Source organism: Anguilla anguilla, chromosome 8 (genome assembly GCF_013347855.1).
Source record: "Anguilla anguilla isolate fAngAng1 chromosome 8, fAngAng1.pri, whole genome shotgun sequence".
NCBI lineage: Eukaryota > Metazoa > Chordata > Actinopteri > Anguilliformes > Anguillidae > Anguilla > Anguilla anguilla.
The window spans coordinates 39,444,433-39,463,669 of record NC_049208.1 but is presented as its reverse complement, the minus strand read 5'-3'; the positions used below and the strand labels follow the sequence as shown (position 1 = coordinate 39,463,669).

The window sequence follows — 19,237 nt, the reverse complement described above, 5'->3', positions numbered from 1 at the left end:
CTTTCATGGGCTTATTTAAATATCAGACTGTGGTCGGTGAACAGTCACAGTAAGGTAGCAGAGCACAAATGACTTTACATCGACTGTCTGAGTAGGTTACCCTCTCGAGCACAGGTGTCAAACTCCAGTCCTGGAGGGTGGCAGTGTCGGCTGGTTTTTGGGGTGTTCTCGGCACGTGTGTGTCATGAAAGCCATTGATTGGCCAAGGAATCCACACAGCTTGTTCTCAAGGCCTTAATTGACAGCTGATTTGAAAGGAAACCGCAAAAGCACGCGGAGAATGCTGTCCCCCTTGGGATTGAGTTTGACTCCCCTGCTCTGGAGGAAACTAAGCGGTGCGCTTCAGAAACGCTCTGCGCTCTAGTAATTCAGTCCGCTCCTGATGCATAGGGATGCGGCGAAGAGCAGTCTTCCTCATGCTGTCTGACTGACTGCAGCCCTGTGAAAGTGTTGACTCATGCTAAGAGAGAGGTTGAGTCATCACTGCCTTAATCCCACTCGCCCAATGGCCTCGTCCCGACGCATCAGTCATTGTCCTCCCTGGGTCTGGATACTTCAGATATGAAAGCCTCTTCTGACAAATCTGCTTTTAAGTCCTCAAATAAGAGGCTGAAATTGAACCGGCACCAAATCCCAAATGATGCAGTTCTCATGGAAAAAACAAAAAGGTCAGCAATTTTTGTAGCTTTATGCAACTTCCCATTCAAACTTTAACTTGAACGAGTGGCAAAAGCTATAAATTACTTTTTTTTTAGATGGGACAAAACATGGGAAACATTTTGCATATTTATGTATATTTCATTGAAGTGAATCAGGCTAATTGCAGAACCTCACTCTAGGGCACAGTGGCCCCTGTAACCACTCTAGGGCACAGTGGCCCCTGTAGCCACTCTAGGACACAGTGGCCCCTGTACCCCACTCTAGGGCACAGTGGCCCCTGTAGCGACTCTAGGGCACAGTGGCCCCTGTAGCCACTCTAGGGCACAGTGGCCCCTGTAGCCACTCTAGGGCACAGTGGCCCCTGTACCTCACTCTAGGGCACAGTGGCCCCTGTAGCTGCTCTAGGGCACAGTGGCCCCTGTACCTCACTCTAGGGCACAGTGGCCCCTGTAGCCGCTCTAGGGCACAGTGGCCCCTGTACCTCACTCTAGGGCACAGTGGCCCCTGTAGCCGCTCTAGGGCTCAGTGGCCCCTGTAGCCGCTCTAGGGCCCAGTGGTTCTCTAGCCGCCACACCACACTGCTGCCCATTGAGAAACTGCGCCAGGATCGCGGGCCTGTGCGTGGGGCGGAGCCGCCGCCCACTGAGGGCTGAGTAATCCGTTTCTCTGATGGGGCTGTCAGCCTCCTCGCTCCACTGATGAGGGCTATAAAGTCGCTCAGCCAAGCGCTTCCGCTCGTGTATTTCTCTCATCCGTGATGACGTCACAGCGGCCCCCTCCCGGCAGTCCGGAAAGCTCTGGAGGCCTGACGCTTCGTGCGGAGGAGTAAATGATGAGCGGTTTCATGGCACTCAGTCAAGCCAAGGGCTGATCACTCTGAGATCCCATTGGCCAGCGGGTCCCCTGCAACATTTGCTTACTAATACAGTACAACTATACTATAATAATCAACATTAACAGTACTTTACAGAATTACACTAGATTGTAATTATAAAGTAGCATTTGCATGAGTTACATCACGCTGCAATTACTTTTACCGTCAGTTATTTGAAATTACAAGGGTACAAATACATTTAAATTGGCAGTGCATTTACATTTATTACATCACACAACTAAAATGCAAAATGGGAAAAGGAGGCATGAATTCCATTCATTTTATTCTACAGAGGCTAGAAGCCCCTACAGGAGACCTTCACCATTCCCCAGCTTTTAGGTTTAAGGCAATTTTAAGTATTGAAACTTTAAGTGTTGATTTAAGTATCGATGGATGCTCCCAATGTGAAATCCATATTCTGCACCCATTATTGCGTAATATGACCGCATCAGAGATATGTATGGTTTCTGTACATTAAATTTATGTAAACATTGTTTGCTCTTATAATTTATCAGGCTAGAAAATTTTTTATTTATTGCAGTACTGCTGTTATCCATTAAAGGAACAGACCTCCCTTTGTGCCTCAGCTCTGTGGCAGCGGTACAACGCAGTGCTGATGTAACAGACTTTCCCTTGCACGAGCGTCCGGGGAAGCGCGTCTGCGGGAATGGCGCTGGTGCCCTCTAAAGATCTGCTGCTTTTTCCCGCGCTCCGCACCTCTCTTGTTCCGTCGGTGTTCGGGCCGGGAGGAACGCTACTAACGGTGGGCTTCTCCTCACTCTCTCCCCCCCCCCCGCTGCACTGTGCGGTAGCCGGGCCAGAACCGCGTGAGCATCCTCGATTGGCCCCTGACAGTAAGTGGCCGGGCGGCAGGGGGCCCTCCTCCCTAACGGCGCCATGCGTCTGCAGAACTGCGCCGTGTCTGTGCGTGTCTGAGAGAGCTGCGTTTTTACCGTTATGATTTCCCTCTGTGGATGCGTCCCCGCCCCTCCCCCCCCCCCCGCCCCCCCGATTGAGTTGTGTTGCTGTGTCGTACCATAGAGTCTTGAGAATGGAAGGCTCGCCCCGCTACTGTCTGCGGTCACGTCCGTGGTGCTCGTGAGCGCATGCCTGTGCGTGCGTGCTTGCGTGTGCGATTGAGCGTGTGTGCATGCGTGCGCTTTTGTGCGAGTGCGTACTTTTGAGTTCCTGAGCTGGTGCACAGATCGGTTTGTCTGTCTGTCTGTGTGTCTGTCTGTAGGAGATGGCCCACATCCTGGCTCAGAAGGAGCTGCGGTCCATCATCCTCAGCGTGAGTACGAGCCCGAAACTAGTGCACGCCCCCGTCACTCTCAAACACCTCCCGGGAACATGACCGATCACTGCAGGGTATTAACATGATCCACGAGATCTAGCAGATCTAGCCTGATCAGGGCGGAGAGATCTATAAATGAGAGAGAGAGAGAGAAAGCGAGACTAAGAGAGTGATAAAGAGAGAGAGGGCCCTCACATTATTCGTTTTTATGTGATGTTTATGCCACCAGCCAAGGAAGCCTGAGGTTTTCATAACACTCTTTATTGCTTTATTCTTAGTAAACATTGAAAGCTATCAAAACATGCACTTTAACAATGTAAAAAAGAGGTTATACTCTGCTAGATTTGCAGCTGTCTATGGTGAGTTTTGAGGATAAACAGCATGGATCCCAAGAAATGACCTTTGTATATGGCAGTATGTGCTTTTTAACACACTTAATTCCCATTACTGATTCACATGTCAAGCAATATAGCATAACAGTTCTTTGTTCCGTGTAGTTGCCATATGCAGGACGGTTGTCAAATGATACGTATTGAAAGAAAATGATTTAGGGATAAGGACTACAAGCAGGAAAACCTGGCTGGTCTTGAATTACATGGGGAACTGCTGTCGGGGGGGAATGACAGCCAGAAATAGAAGCCTGATGTTCAGTGGTTTGGTAGATATTATGGGTGCAGGCTTCCAAACCGAAATACGGAGCAACTGTGCTTTCGCCTGGTTATGATTCAGTACCGCCTCATGAGCTGGATGCCTTTGCTGAGTATTGCCCATAGCCATAGAGCAGCTGCTTGAAAAAACGGATATACAATCTCTCTCTTTATCCTCCATGTTCATACTAAATTACATCCAGCTTGAGTATTTTTACTACAGTGCTTGTGGTAGCCTGGATTTCATTTCAGATTTGTTCCTTTGCCAGATGGATCATTCAGAAATGCAGTTATTCAAAGCTAATTCAAAGATATGCGCACTTACTAATATCACAACCGAGCAGGGTTATTCTAAGTAACGCACCGATACTATATTTCGGGAGTTTTTGAGAGGCATTTGGCACCATTGCCCTAGTCTTACTCAAACGCTATCTCTGGAAACTGCCTGTCGTTTGGGCACTGTGGGTTATTTCTTATCAAACTGCATTGGAGATGGTAGTAGAGTTCCGAGTGGGATGAGATTTTCGCGGTGCGTCGAACTGTAAAACGAGCCAATCAGGTTCTCCCCTGCAGAACGTCATCCGGAGCACCAGGGCCATTAACGATGAGATGGCCCATCAGCTGTACGTGCTGCAGGTGTTGACCTTTAACCTGCTGGAGGACCGCATGATGACCAAGATGGACCCCCAGGATCAGGTACTGTGCTGTCCGGGCCGGTTGTTCACCACTCCCACCAGTAGGGGGAGTGGAGGCCATCCGGCCACTTCCTGTTTGTCTGTCTGTGAGCACAGTGACTAGATGAATAGATTTGTCTGAGGCATAGGGATAACTGGGGAAAGGACGAGGAGCATTTTATTATAATTTACTTCTGTTGCTAAGGGAACTGTGCTTTTGTGTTCTAATTTCATGTTTGAGATCTTGATTGATTGGTACCGCTTTATAAAATTGTGAGTAATATCATATACTAAAATAACGTAATGATATGATTTTATTCTTTCCTTCACTGCATATTGCTTTTATAGCGGGAAGTTACGGTGCGACCCACTCAAAATAGTCTTAACGTATAAACCGTTTGAACGATGCCCACTAAAAAGAAATGTGCGTAAAGCATTTAACTTAAGCATTTCTCATCAAGCCGTCTGTGTCCAACGAGGCCCCAGGACTGTAGAATCATCAGTGCTCAGAGAAATATGCAGTTGACCCATGTCATTTTTTCCCCCCAAAAAAAAAAATCGACTATTGCCAATCTTTTCCGCCCCTCCCTATCCCCAGGCCCAGAGGGACATCATATTCGAACTGCGCAGGATCGCGTTTGACGTCGAATGCGAACCAAACAACAGCGGCAGCATGGAGAAGAGGAAGTCCATGTACACCAGGGACTACAAAAAGCTTGGATTCATAGTGAGCCCCTGTTTTATTTTTATTATTTGTTTCCTGGGTCGTATTGCATGTGGTTATGGGGCTGGGTTCTGTAGCATGTTCTGGAGTAAACTCAGATGCGGTCTACGGTAGGCTCTTGGGTAAAGTTCTGGAGGAGGCTTTCTGCAGAAGTGCTGCATGGCGTGTGATAAAACCCGCCTGTGCAGACAGCCTGGGCTCCGGTGATGGGATCTTCTCCGAGTTGACTAGAGGGCAGCAGAGCACTGGTCTCGCTTACGCAGGGATGCAATTTACTTCAGGTTTGCAGAGCAAATTTGTCATAGAATAGCAAGCAATTCTATGGAAACGGTGTTGCGTGTTTCAAAATTCCATGTAAAGTAATTTGTCCATCACTCAAACTGCCAGTAACAGTTTCAACAACCTGCTTAGTACTGAATGTGCAGTTACTGTATTGTACTGTGCAGGTTAATTTAATGAAGGGAAATTATTTTCTGTTTCTAATATTTTTTTATTTTTCTATGTTTTGCCTTTGTTATTTTTGCAACTGACTGTGTCAGCAATCATTTTCTAATTCATTAATGAGTAGGGATTTCATCTGCTATTTCAAATGGTACATTTGAAATTTAACTAATTTAACTCATAATTTAGACATTTTTGTTTTGTTGGTCATTCCTACAGTTTTACAAGTTGTGAACTTATTTTTTATTACTTAACATATTTATTTGGGAACTGAGTGTTATTGCTATTGTTATTGCTCAGGCCTGTAACATTGTAAATGCATTTGTATTTTAGCACAATGCATTGAATATTTGAGCCTTACAGACTGAGGCAGAGAAGTTTATCCTGCCTTGCTGCTTATCTTCACATCACAAAGTGTCCATTTCTCTGAATTGACACTGAATTGCATTATTTTCACCAACATTATCATGTAAGAACAAGCAATCAATTATCAACCTGCAATTGACAATTTAGAATTAAAAAAATCAAAAATCACAGGACAGATGGCATGTCAGCTAATCTAATTCAAGTTTTGATTCCATTTGAACTCCACAAGGTCCTTGGAAGGAAATTCCACCATTTTTCCCTATTGCAAGTGACATACTGTATCTTACAATACGGAGACAAATTGCCGAAGGACACACTACAGAGGCTGTGCTTGCTCCATAACCAGTAACGGAGGAGCATTTCTGTCTGGGCAAGGGTCAGGGTGTTAAGGTTACTTATAATGTTCCCAGAAGGTTTGTTTGTGGGTTTCATTTTTTTTATATATATACAAGTACATCTGTCCCTGTCCACTAGCCTCAGTGTGAAGCCTTTTTGTAGCTCTGTTTTGCATCTCTGGTCTTTCTTTATGGTAAAAAAAATACACCAGGAGACCAGGAATGTTGGTTATGAGGTTGTGTAAATGTAATGTAATCACATTTAAATGTGGTATCAGGGCTCGCAAAAGCATAAATGCATACAGACGCGAACTCTCACGTGATAAGGCATTTCTATTTTGGTTTTCATACGAGTGCAATCATCCTAAATTAACATATAACGGTTTCATACTGGGTTTATTGTATTCTAGGGGCCGTATTATTAGAAATGCCAGTGGGATTATCCTTTTATCTGTGTCCAATCATTAGCTTGCTATTATGAAACTGGAGTTGTATGAATTGGAAAATATATCTCTCTTTCATCTTCTACTATGAATTTTCATTACTGGAGCACATTTGAAAGAATATTAAACTTTCTGAATCGGCCGTGGAAGCAAAAATATTGTCTGCTTTCCAGAAATGAGGTTGCTAAATCCAGACGATTACGATTCGCCAGCATGAATATACGCTTCTGGCACGAGAACGCTAGCGCGGCAAGTTTGCGGTAAAGCTTTTTGTGGCATTGTTTAGTGTCAGAAGCAGTCATTTCTGGTAACGGTGCCGCTGGAGCGCACAGCATGGAGTCCAGACGACTGGGAACGGGAGCGAAGCAGACTCCTGCAGAATGCGGGTACAGCGGGGCGTCCGGCGTGGGCGGCCGCTTTGATAAAACAAGGAGCGTAATCTCTCGCAAACATCACACTCGCGCAGCTCCGCGGCTGTCTCTCCTTTGCCGAGCAGCCCCCTTTTAGTTAAGCACGCAGGAAGCGCGCTCGAGTCTCACGGTTCCTTGCTGTTGAAGTACAAAAAAATATATATTTTTTTTTCTTTATTTTTTTGTTTCGTCCGTCAGATCGGTTGAATTAGACAGGGTGTTTATTTATCGTTCGGGTGTTTATTCAGGAGACGGAGGCCGCGGGTGAAGATTTGTACGCGATGCTCGTCAAAGAGAAGAAGCGTCGCTCGGCGTCCGTATCTGTTGAAACCACCGCACAGGAGAGCCACGAGGCTAATTTACTGTAGAGCCAGCCCAGCGAGCTCTGTGGGTTCACAGAGCTCAATATAACACAGAGTCTTTCTGCACATTCGAACCGTGCCGCAGGTGCATCCCCGGAAATAAAAAATACAACAGCCTTGTAACTCATCACCGTTCTCATCACTTTATTTGCACATAAACGGCAATATTTTTTTTGTTCTACAAGGGAGATCGTTGTGTTTTGTAACATTGCGTTTCGGTGCGTGCAAATACATTTATCTCGGATGGCGTTTATATTGCGTTATCTTGACATTCGTTTTCATCACGTTAGTGTTGCTGGGGGTTTCTGTACCTCGGTGTTTCTGGTCTCCTAAGTGGCTTGTCACGGTAAAACCGTACGGTTATTTCTCCCGAAGTGTTGATCTCGCCCCTGCTTGGCGCTCTGGGCCGTGTCGCAGAAACGCCGCTTCGAATTATCCACCCTGGCGTTTCCTGTGAACTGCGAGCCGCTTCCTGGCGCTTCCAGGGGGGCAGTTTGTCTTTTCGGCGAGACCCCCTGTTTCCCGGTCTCCCCCCCCCCGAGATCCAGCCCTTCCTCATTACAGCGGCGGCTGTCGTGACGCGCGCGGGGCGGGGGGGGGGATGGGAAGACGAACGTGACCGCGGGGCTGGAGGGCGAAACCCCAGGTGGAGCTCCCCTGTTGCCCCCTGGAGACGAGGCGCCTGAATTATGGTTTTTACGGCAAACATCCGTCTGCGTAATTAGGCAATGCAGACAACTTGACCCAAGGTTTTCATCCATTACCGGGTAATGAAGTCTGCTAAGCATATAAATAATGTAAGGCAACATGCAATTCCTGTGTCACATGATAATGTTTCCAGCCCACATACTGTTTTCCATATTATTAGACCTCTATAATGGGGGTCTCTGAACAGCAGATCTCACAGTGTCATAACAGGGGAATGCTGTAAATATTGAATTCTCTGAAGAAGACAGATAGGCTGAAGACATTCTTATTTATTTCTTTTTTTTCCTCCTGTGCCCGGCGGGTGTTGTGAGAATGCGGGAAAGTTCTCAGCGCTCTCAGTGTTCTTTTCCCCCCTCTCTCTGGAGGTGCCGGACGGGTGGAGATTGTGGAGGCCGTGTGGAAACTAGCCTTCCGTTTCCCCCTCTCCTCGAGTCCTCCGGGCTCCTGGTCGCACAGCCCCCGACTTTGATAAGCTGTCTGGGGCGATCCTGTTTTTTTTATTTTTCTCCCTCTCTGCGGGACGGGGGGCTGAGGCGAATCTGTCGGCAGAGACGGTCCGCTCCCCAGCCCTCCGTCGCTGTCCCTAATCAGCCGTGCGTCCCGTCCCGTTACCCCCCGCCGTCCGCGCCGGGGCCCATCGGATCGGGTCGGGTCCCCGGTGGTGGGACCCCTGCCAGGTTTTAAATGGCGGCAGGCTGCTGTGTGCTGGAGAGATGTGACGGGACGCGTCTGTCTACGAATCCAGTTACGTATCACAGCCAGTTCAGTGAAAACTGGGCAGCCAATATTTGCTTCGTTCAACATCCTCTGATACACAATATGTGGGCCCAATATCTTCAATCTGATGACACAAGGGATTGGAATTGTATTCTGTTGTGTTTACGGCTTATGCTCTGTCGCTGTGGCACTTAAATTGCATACAGCACTCGCTTATGGCTGTTATTTCTGCGAACAGCAGCGATGGGTATTTTTTCACATTTATCTTTTAGCGTCCTGTAAATTGCCCCAAATTATGGCCCTGATGCTAGTCTGGCACTACTACTAATACTGCTACAGCACGCTGCAACTGCTACTCCTCCTGCCCCTCCTCTACCTCTTCCAAATTTACTATTGCTGCCGCAGATTTCTGCTTAAATCACCTGCGTTTGCCGAGTAAATAGTAAAGCGTTCTGTAAAGAGAGAAAAGGGCTAGAAGTGCGGTTCGGTGAACATTTGCTCTGTGGGCCTTCCATCATTCTGCCCGAGGTCCTTCAGACTGGGGATTTCTGGATAATAACACGCTGTGGAAGTGATGTATGTAACATTGTTTGGTTCAGTACCTCTGGCGTGGTGGAGTTGTCTTTGGCTTTTAAATCAGGGCCACTGGAGGGGTTTGGTGTTCCATATCAACCTAAAGCAACTATGTCAGGGGTGTCCAGTCTTATCAGAAAAGGGCCAGTGTGGGTGCAGGGTTTTGTTCTAGCCCAGCGCTACGAGACCTGATTCAACTAATTAACTAATCATGGTCTTTAATCAAGACCGCGATAAGTAGAATCAGGTGTCACAGTGCTGGGCTAGAACAAAAACCTGCACCCACACCGACCCTTTTCGGATAAGATTGGACACCCCGTATAACTACGTATACACGATTCAAACGAACGAAATACCTGCGATTCAGTGAACGAAGTGCGGGTGTGTGGGTGTTTTTATTTGGGGGGGGGGGGGGTTTCAGTCCCATACGGTGGGATGAGTTTTGTCTGGATAATTTTACTCCTGGCCTCGAGCAGCTCTACGCACCGCGCGAGCGCGTCGGCGGTCGGGATCGGCCCTCCCCCGCGGAGTTGGCGGCTCTGACGCGCTTTATAAGGCATTAAAAGTGAACGGCGGTCGGACAGATGGGGGAGGAACAAAGCGCACTTCTTTACGATCAGATTAAGAGATCAGAACAGAAGCGCTGCTGCACAGCGGTTTTGGCGGAACGAACGGGGGGGAGGGGTAATGGATCTGCAAATACGATTAAATGGTTTTTAGGCTCGAGTCCCAGTTCAGCCGCTGCTGTTCTAGCCTCGGTAATAACAATGTTATTTAAGCAAAATATCCCGACATAAAATACTTGCAATATTTGCTGTGGAATAGCACTGACTGCTAAGGCTAACGTGCAGTGTATCTGAACATGCTATAGTCTGGAGAGTTCTGCTAAAGAAATGACCTGTCATCGAATCCTGACTGTAGACAGCTGTGGGTGGCTGTGGGTGATTTGTACGTTCAGATCAGGGCAGCTGCAATGCTTCCTACCTTCTGTGTGTGGAATACTGACTCGTTCTCGCCCATCCGTCTCTTTCCCAGAACCACGTCAACCCTGCGGTGGACTTCACGCAGATACCGCCGGGGATGCTGGCCCTGGACAACATGCTCTACTTCGCCAAGCACCACCAGGACGCCTACATCCGGGTGAGCGTGCAGGGACCGGAACCTTCCAGAACCTTCCTCTGGCTCACACTTCCCTGTCACAAGTCCTCCCTCTAGCTTTTATGGTTTTGGGGTCCGCTGTGTTTTAATTTGAAGCAATAATTTTAATTTTAATTTATGATGCTTTCAGCATTTGCATTTATGACCAGCTTATATCCATTTACACTTCTGTCCAAAAAATTTCACAGCAAACGTGACTATGAATTATTGTGAAAATTCAATGCAGTTAATTGGGACCTTTCCGTTGTGTGGCAAGTGTGGACTTGAAAATACTGAAGAAGAATAAATGACTGGCTTTCAAGAGTAATTGTTTCTATCTTGACTAAGTAGTAGCATTAATAAGATTAGCTACCACTACCATTGTTTTAAATAGCAGTTTTTCTATCATTTGTTCTAGCCAAATTTCTGCCCTGACTGATAGTGACAACAGCTGAAATTAGCATTGCACATTATACATGCTTTTTACAATTTCAAGCCTTCATTTTCAGGAATTAGTCCTACTAAAAAATATTTTTAAAATATCCTTGTAAATTCGGGCACAATACATGCACACCTCCCACAGTACCGGTATGATATACACCATATGACCAAAATTAGCTGGACTCCCCTCGGTCTGGGGCTGTTTTCCATGGTTTGGGCTAGGCCCTTAGTTCCAGTGAAGGTAAATCATAAAGCTACAGCACACAATCACATTCTAGATGATTCAGTTTGGGGATGGTCCTTTCCTGTTAAAGCATGACAGTTCCCCTTGGCGCACAGCGTGGTCCATAAAGAAATGGTTTTGCTGATAACGCTGTGGAAGAACTTGACTGGCCTGCACAGAGCCCTGACCTCAACCCCATCCAACACCTTTTGGGATCAGTTGGAAAGCCAACTGCAAGCCAGGCCTAATCGCCTAATCAGTGCCCACCTCAATAATACTCACACTAATGAAGCCTTCCCGTTCTGTTATACCAGCAAAGGGTGGACCAACTGCATATTAATGCCCATCATTTTGGACGAGATGTTTGATGGCAGGTGTCCACTTACTTTTGGCCAAGTAATGTCTTAAATTCCGTAGTGTCGCAAGTTGCAATCTTCCGTTGGACCAAACTGTTATATGAATGCAAAAGCAAAATCTTCTCAGCTCACGCTTTCAAAGCGACACAGTGCTTGTTTGAATTTGGCAAGAACACAATGAGACTTTAAGCAGAATCTCAGTGAGCTCCTTGCGTGTAGCCCCGAGGTTCTGATATTTCTTGTGTAAGTCGCAAGTGTTGGCATGGTGCCCTCCAAACAAGGCTGGCACTGCCATACAGTGTATTTTTTTACATAATTAATCCTGGCCCCTGCTCTCGTGGTCCCTGCCCTCCCGGTCCCTGTGCTGGGGGGTGAAGGTGACTCTGGGCCACGCTTGTCATCTGTCTTATTGACTTGGGCCTGTCTCTGCCCCTTCCTCAGTCTCAGTGACTCCCAAGCTTTACAAAGTTATTTCAGAAAGTACTAAAGTGCGCTAGGCTCTGGAGGATCAATGAAACAGTTTGTCACTTATTGCTTCCTCTTGCTCCGTTTGAAACGTAATTGCACTTATACGACGCTTGTAACTTAATCGCGAGCTTACTTTTCCTTTTTACTGAATAATCCATTGCGTTCCTGGCTCCGAGACGGTTTGCATCAGAAGTCAAAACCACCGGGACCGGCTTTTTAACGGTTCAATTCCTCTTTCACCTTTTGAGTCTGTGCCTCTCTTCAGAGAAAGTCAGGACAGACGCTCGCTATTGCTCTTCTCTTTTGTTGCACGCGATCCTTTCTGCGGCAAATGACTTCTGCTCATCAAAGCTGAGTATTCCCGTGAAAGCGAATCAGCGACGGCTCTCATAAATCGGTCGCGTTGGATTTCATTCTGAGCCGCGCGCTCGGTTTTGAGGCTCGTCGGGGCGGACGAACGGCGCGCTCGTCGCACGGCGTGCGCAGAGATGAGGGCGGCGGGGTCAGGTGATGAATGCTGAGGTGCGCTTTGGCCTCTGTGCTCTGCCTCCGCTGCAGGATGGATCGTACCCGGGTCTGACCGTCCAGCCGTCAACGTCTCTCCTTGCGTTCAAATACCGCCGCATTTTGATAGCGAATTAACTGTCGTTCGCCGTTCTCCGGATCGCTGTGGTGAAAGCGTACGATTACCGCGTGTATATGCTAAACAGTTCTAGCCACTGCCTGTCCGACGCAACTTGAATGCTAATTCCCATATAATGTAATACGTTGGTGCTGCTCAGTTGTAAGAAGACGTCCTCTGGTCTTTGTTCGTTGTCCTTAAGCTATGATCATTTGTTTTCTTGGACAATGTGTATTTCTTTGAAAAGCATAGTCTCTGAAATGGTTGATCTAAGGGAATTATAAATGAGACCTCGCTTTCAAGATTTTTATTAAGGAAATCGACGAGAGGGATAGACTCCTGTTTCAGGCCCTTTCTCAGATCAAAATCCAAGGAGATAATTGTGAAGCTGGTTAAGTAGAACATAATGCACTGCCCTTGGCTATGCTGAGGGATACATGAGAAATATTACAAATACCTATATCTATACTAATGCATATCAAAAGAAAAAGTCCCATGTTGGAAACATACTGGATTAAAAGTGGTTAAATAATCATATGCTGTGCCCTCCAAAAGTATGGGAACTGAGTGAGATGAGTGATATTCTAGAGGCATTTGGATTTGAGATGAATAGATGAATATGAGACAAAAGTACAGACGATCACCTGTTATTTCATGGTATTTACATGTGTATGTGTTTCGCCATTTTACATTTTTTGGGTTGAGTACCTCGCTTTTCAACAAGGGGGGGGGTTATGACTGGCCAGGTAAAGGCGGATCATTCTGAGCTCTGCGGTGTCCCACAACGTCAGACAGTATTTAAGTTTTTGGGCTGTGACTATGCTGGCTTAGGCTCGCTCCGCTCTGGGCATTTCCCATCTCTTTCATTTAAGAGGCCATTGCTCCGCCGGTGTGTTTCGACTGAGCGGAGAGAGTTTCTGCTTTTCCTTTTTGTCCCTGTGCTGCCGTGAAGATTTGCACCCCGAATAAAAGCTTCTTATAAGAGCCCATGGTGCAGTGCTTTTGTGTGATTAGCCTCTGTATCTCCCCATAGATTTCTGTTTGTGCGGGTGACAAGCTTTCCCAATGCAACACGGCCTGTTTCTTCACGGGGTGGCTGGTTGAGCGCTTCAGTATGGTTTTAGCCTCACCTGTCTCGATTTAAAATATCTTTGAATTGCGTTTTTAATCGGGTGCTTTTAATGCATTGTTCCTAAGGACATGGTTCCATTTCATCAAAGTCCCGCAATGTAATATCGCCGTAATGCAATCTCATAATATGTGAAATGCATATAAGACAGTACATATATTTTAAGTTGTTCCCGTGGAGATTTTGATTACGATGAGAGGTAGCCACAAGGTCACTGACTGACCACACATAAGCAGTCGGCTCCCCTAGTTAACAGTAGTACCATGATGCTCCAGGAGAAAGCAGTCGAAGCCTCGTAGTCCATTTTTGGTGGACAGGGTGGGTATAGCTGGCTAATAACGGTCCCTCTCGCTTGACGTTGCAGATGGTTCTGGAAAACAGCAGTCGGGAGGACAAGCACGAGTGTCCGTTCGGGCGGAGCAGCATCGAGCTGACCAAGATGCTCTGCGAAATCCTCAAAGTGGGAGAGCTGCGTAAGTACCACAGTCTCTGCGGGGGGCGGGGGGGGGAACGGGGTCGCCGCCGCCGCCTCGGCCATGTGGGATAGTTCAGCCTGTGTCCCGCCAACTAGCTGAATTAGCGCTGTAGCACCAGCAGGCTCAAGCCCTGAAGGAGAGCGCTGTGCCTTTACATGTGGACAGTCATGGGGTTTTTTCCCCAGCAAATGAGGCAAGCTTTGAAAGAGATGTTGGACAAATGGATGAAAACAAAGAGCTGAAGCCAGGGATTGTGTGGCACTGTCAAAGGTCCCACAGGTATGTTAGCAGAAGTGTCAGAATTTATCCTAGCGAACAAAGATAAATTGCTCTCATTCTGCGTAGTCTTAATGACAGCATGCCTTTCCCCTTAGCTTCGGCAACAAATGAAGTCCTCCAAAAACCACAAACACAGTGTTGTTTGAGTAAGGGAATGTAATACCCGCGCTTGCATTTATGTGTTCTAAATTAAAGATGAAACAAGCTGTGTGCCAGCATGGCCTTGTTCCCTCTCTCTAGTTTCCAGCCAGACTGTGTATTAAAAAAGCTATGTGGATGAGTTTGATACCTAAGAATGGACAATAATGCTTTCAGCGTTTAATTTGGTCTTTAATTAGAAGTTAATGATCAGAAAGAAGGCCTCACTGCTGCGAGCAGTCAGATGACTGATTCTGAGGACGAGGACTTGATTTTGAGGGTAGTGTTTACTGGCGTTAGCCTGAAGAGGGCCTCTGGAAGTGTCTCATCGATGTAGCCTGAATCAGATGACCTTCTAGATTTAACCCAGAGATGAAGTGCCCTTTTGAGCCTTCACTTTAAATATTCCTCATTGCATAGTTCTGTAGTGACCTTGAGGTAGTGTAGTGACCATTTTCTACATTCAGTAATGCCACTGTGCACTCTCCACATTAAAGATTTATAGAGAATCGTGCAATGGAAGGACAGAATAGTAACTGTGTGCGTTGGTATGGGTCAGTGTGTGAAGGAGCGTTTGGGAGGTTGTAGGACCTCCCTGTTGTAACGCTAAGCCTTCTGGGGCCCCTGACCACTGTAATGTGCCTCCAGGGACCCGTTAGGACCGGGTCCCTCTCTAACCTCAGGAGCTGAACGCAGGAAACTGCAGAGTTTACTGTATTCATTAGTTCACTATATTCGTTGCTGAGGCTTTATGTTCTTAGGATTACTACGGTTGTGAATGTGTAAGAAATATTGAGCCGGCATTCAGGAAGGACTACAATTGTAGTGTTGGTTCTCTGCTTTTCTAGTCTGAGCTTTTGAGAAAGTCAAATAAGTAGGCTTTTTAAAGTTTAGATTCAAGAAGGAAAATATCTGTGTATTCCAACTTCTCGCAGTTGCATCTCTTGGTTTCCTGGATCTTACGGCTCGCATGCGTGCTTGAAGGTATTTGTGCGCTTCAGTTAATTCATTTCAGTTGACACATTCACACTTCATTTAATACATTTTCCACACCCTTCTGGTTTAATATGCTACTGCGGGCTTATTCATCCTCTGACAGGAGTTATTTTACTTTTTAAATGCAACTTTGTATCATTGGTTTAAAAAAATAAAAAAAAGTTGTGCACAGGCTGCTGGTGCAAATTGGGTAACCTTCAGACTCAGCCTGCAAATTTACAGCGCTTTGGTTATTGCCTGGTCAGAGCTGTGCTTCGGTTAGCACACCCCCTCCCCCCAGCCGAAGAGGAGGAAGTGGTAATTGAAAATTGAATAATATTATGCAGATCATATGGGCTGGTAGTTTTACTGGCAGCTGAAAGGTCCTTGCGGGCAGGAGGACGTGCTTGGGGGCGGGACCCCCACCCGCTCCGTCGCCACGTGCCTCTCGGACGCGTGCGCCTGTCCTCCGAAGAGTCCTCCGAAGATGAAGAAGAGCTTGTGCTGTCTGGGAGAGCGGACAGTAGCCTGCTGGAAAGTCTGAACGCAGTCCTTCCCAACCCCGTACCGGGAGATCTGCCTTCCTGTAGGTTTTCATCTCAACCCTAATTTAGCCCACCTGATTCTACTAATTAGCAGCTCAATGAGACCTCCAGCTGTTGAATAAGGAGTGCTTTGTTAGGGGTTGGAGTGAATCGTATCCATGCCATGAAGCTGGGTTGCCGGAAAGGTCTGTTGACACTGGAATCATATCTGCACCATGAAACGGGGCTGCGGGAAAGCCCATGAGTTGGATTGGTCAGCACTATAATGGCACATGAAGGAAGGCCCATGAAGGTTCATGCTGGTGTGGGGGCTTGGGATTTTGGGTATAATGTCTGATATCATGTAAAATGTTGACATTATTCCTGTTGAAATGGGTTGATGGCAAGAATATGAATATTGTATAATGTAGTCATTTCCCCACATAAATACAGTTCAGGCACAGATTGTGTGTGTATAGTAGTGGGTGGAAAGCTACCGGATCAACAAATTGACGGACATCACTAGGATGGGGCTGGATGTAATTATTGCAAATGTGGCTTCTGAAAATCTTCTGTATTTATGGGCATGTTTTCTCACCTGCATTTCAGTTGTCCTTCAGCAAGAGGTCAGGAGTGCATTATTTTGCATATGTTAGACAATTATGACATTAAACCTCCACGTTCATCCTTTTCACTCTTCAGTATGATAAGTCAATTGGCACTGCAAAAAAGATTGCCAGAAATGTTTCCACACTGTCCCATGCTGCCTTCAGTATGCTTATGGAAACCGCGTATATTTATAGTGTAATGACATACCATTTTTTATCTGTGGGAAGTGTTCTGTACATTTAATTAGAGTTTATTTACCTGCACTGAAAGTGAAGAGGGCTATTCACAATACTGCAAGGGTTTGGAGCTGGTGAGGGTGGAAAAAATGAAATGGATTAAAACAGATTACTAAATTTAAATTTGGTGATTAAATTTAATTACGGTCAGATTGGTTTCCTCTGTTGTTGCTTGACGGTGCTTGGTGTAAGCTGGACTCGTCTTTCTGCACCAAGGAATTGGAACAGACAAGTATCTTCTTGCTTTCGGCGCGGTAATTGTAAAGATTTTCTCGTCTGTCTCCCAGAGCTCCCCCAGTGCAGTCGCAGCGCACTTTTCTTGCGCAGACAGTGTGTAATTGACAAGTTCGGAAGAACAGTTCTTGTCAAGTCCTTGAATCGAGTCCAGAGGGAGTTTTGTCGAGTCAAGTGTGCAGGCTTGCTTGGGATCGAAAACCCCTAACTGCCTCAAAGAGTTTGTGCGCTGGTTGAAAGAAATGTGTTTCTGTTGGAGTGCAACGGGGTTGCAGTATGTTGTCAGTTTCTCCGCGGCTACTCCGAATAGTTCGACTCATTGGCTACTTGTTGTTTTTGCTGCACTGTTCATCTACTGAGCCAATGTTAGGACTCTGTGTTTTAGTGGTCGCATCATATCGTATGCGTTCCATGCATGTTGCGATTTCTCTGCACTCAAAACAGTGGATCTTTTCCACAAGGTTTTGTCATGTCCCAAGAGCTGTGCCTCAAAACCCTGCGCTGTGCCAGCCCAGCACTAGCTGGTGAGATGTCCATCTCCAGGTCCACAAACCTATAACCTGAAGCCCTGGGAATGCTAACACACGGCAGAATACCCACCATCCCATCTTGTCTTGCATGGGTTTCAGATGGGGGCTTTATTGGTAGGCCTGAACCTTGCTCCATTAGTGCTTTCCTTAGGAACACCGTGCTGCTGTAACTCTGTTTGAACAACGCCTAAAAAACTCCCGCAAGTTTGTCAGCTTCGGGAAAGTCGCTTGGCCGAACGCCACGCGCCAGCACCAGGACGCGGGCGCTGCCAGATGGATGGAATGCATTTGGCGTGAAGCCTTTGAGGGTTTCCTGCTGTGCTCTCAGCATGTTCCTCGCGTTATCTGAAATGAACGCTGTCACATCGTTGAGATCCACCTCAAAGTCCAACAGGCACTTCCGATGCCATCTGCACCTGAGCAGCGATTTCGCAGAAGCAAGGTACGCCGCGCGTACGACTGCTTTGAATCCCATGCGACTGATCTTCCTGGCAAAACGATTCAAATGCGCAAAACATAACTGTGCCCTTCTGTTGACTCATCTGTGACCTCAGACATGCGATCAGCAGACTCAACCACTTCCCTTATGGTTTCTTTGTGCGTCAGCGGTCAGATATGTAGATTACTGTTATCCGTCTCTGAGAGCTGCCTTGTTCTCCCCCCGATTCCCGCTGCTGTTGGTCTCCGTACAAAAAGAACACTGTTGATATTTCATTGTAAATTATTTTTTTTGATTCTACGACGGTCGCAAATAATTACATTCTATGATTGGCCAGGTGACTGTGCTTATCCAGTAATATAGGGATGGCACACGGATATTGAAAGTGCCTGTGGATCTCGTGCCTTGTGGAAAAAATGGTTGACCCAATTTATGGGTGCTGTTGTATGAGAAACACTTGAACACTTTGAAGTCTTTGAAGTGGCAGCACAGCTGACAGTACATAATGCAAGACCGCGAAAATAACCGTAACAGAACCAAGAAGTACAATCGATGGTTCAAATCCCAGGTTTAACATAGATGGTGGACAGTGGTCTGCAGTGTAGCTATGTGCTGGGGAAGTAGCTGCTGATGGAGAGGCACGGGTTTCTCAGAAGAGCCAACATTTAGTCACAAGCGGAGCTTTCTAGAACACCAAAAAGAAAAACGGCTTGATGTTCACATGAGGAAAATGTTACTGTTATGTTCATTATAGCAGACGCCACCACATTTGAACAAATGCTGTAAGCTGCATGCTGACGGTATAGAAATGAAAAAGCGGAAATGTGCAGAGCAGATGCATCTCTGATTATGAATTATTAATGCAGTCTTTGGGACTCAATTTTCCCTTCACGGTTCAGGCTTTCTCTCTGGGGTTGGTGCAATGCTAAGTGCAAATTGGGTACACGTGTGATGTCCAATTGCCTTCTGGTCGGCCATTTTGGCAGTAAATATTCGGCTGTCGCTCCTGGCCTGCGTGGTGGCACAGCCGGCTCGGTCTGGCACCATTGGGCACCGAATGGGGCCAGGGTGCCCACGACAACCAATGGCGCTTCGCGCTTTCCTTAAGCGCTGCGGGGCTCTTGCCGCATTAAAACAGGGATTTACGGACGACGTGCGCAACGCGCCTGTGCGGCCCAGATCTGTGAGGACCG

General features: G+C 46.8%; 1 protein-coding gene across 7 annotated transcripts in view; it reads left to right on the top strand.

Moving 5' to 3' along the window:
* Positions 1 to 19,237, top strand: part of elmo1 (engulfment and cell motility 1 (ced-12 homolog, C. elegans)) — a 118,726-nt gene that overhangs the window by 41,460 nt on the left and 58,029 nt on the right. For 5 of the 7 annotated variants that reach the window (XM_035429119.1, XM_035429115.1, XM_035429116.1 and 2 more), the window contains 6 exons: positions 2,347 to 2,388; positions 2,775 to 2,825; positions 4,049 to 4,171; positions 4,748 to 4,876; positions 10,264 to 10,368; positions 13,969 to 14,077. In XM_035429119.1, the coding sequence (XP_035285010.1) occupies positions 2,347 to 2,388; positions 2,775 to 2,825; positions 4,049 to 4,171; positions 4,748 to 4,876; positions 10,264 to 10,368; positions 13,969 to 14,077 (559 nt within the window). The remainder of the gene's footprint in view (positions 1 to 2,346; positions 2,389 to 2,774; positions 2,826 to 4,048; positions 4,172 to 4,747; positions 4,877 to 10,263; positions 10,369 to 13,968; positions 14,078 to 19,237) is intronic. The other 2 variants (XM_035429121.1, XM_035429120.1) reach the window with 1 other exon arrangement.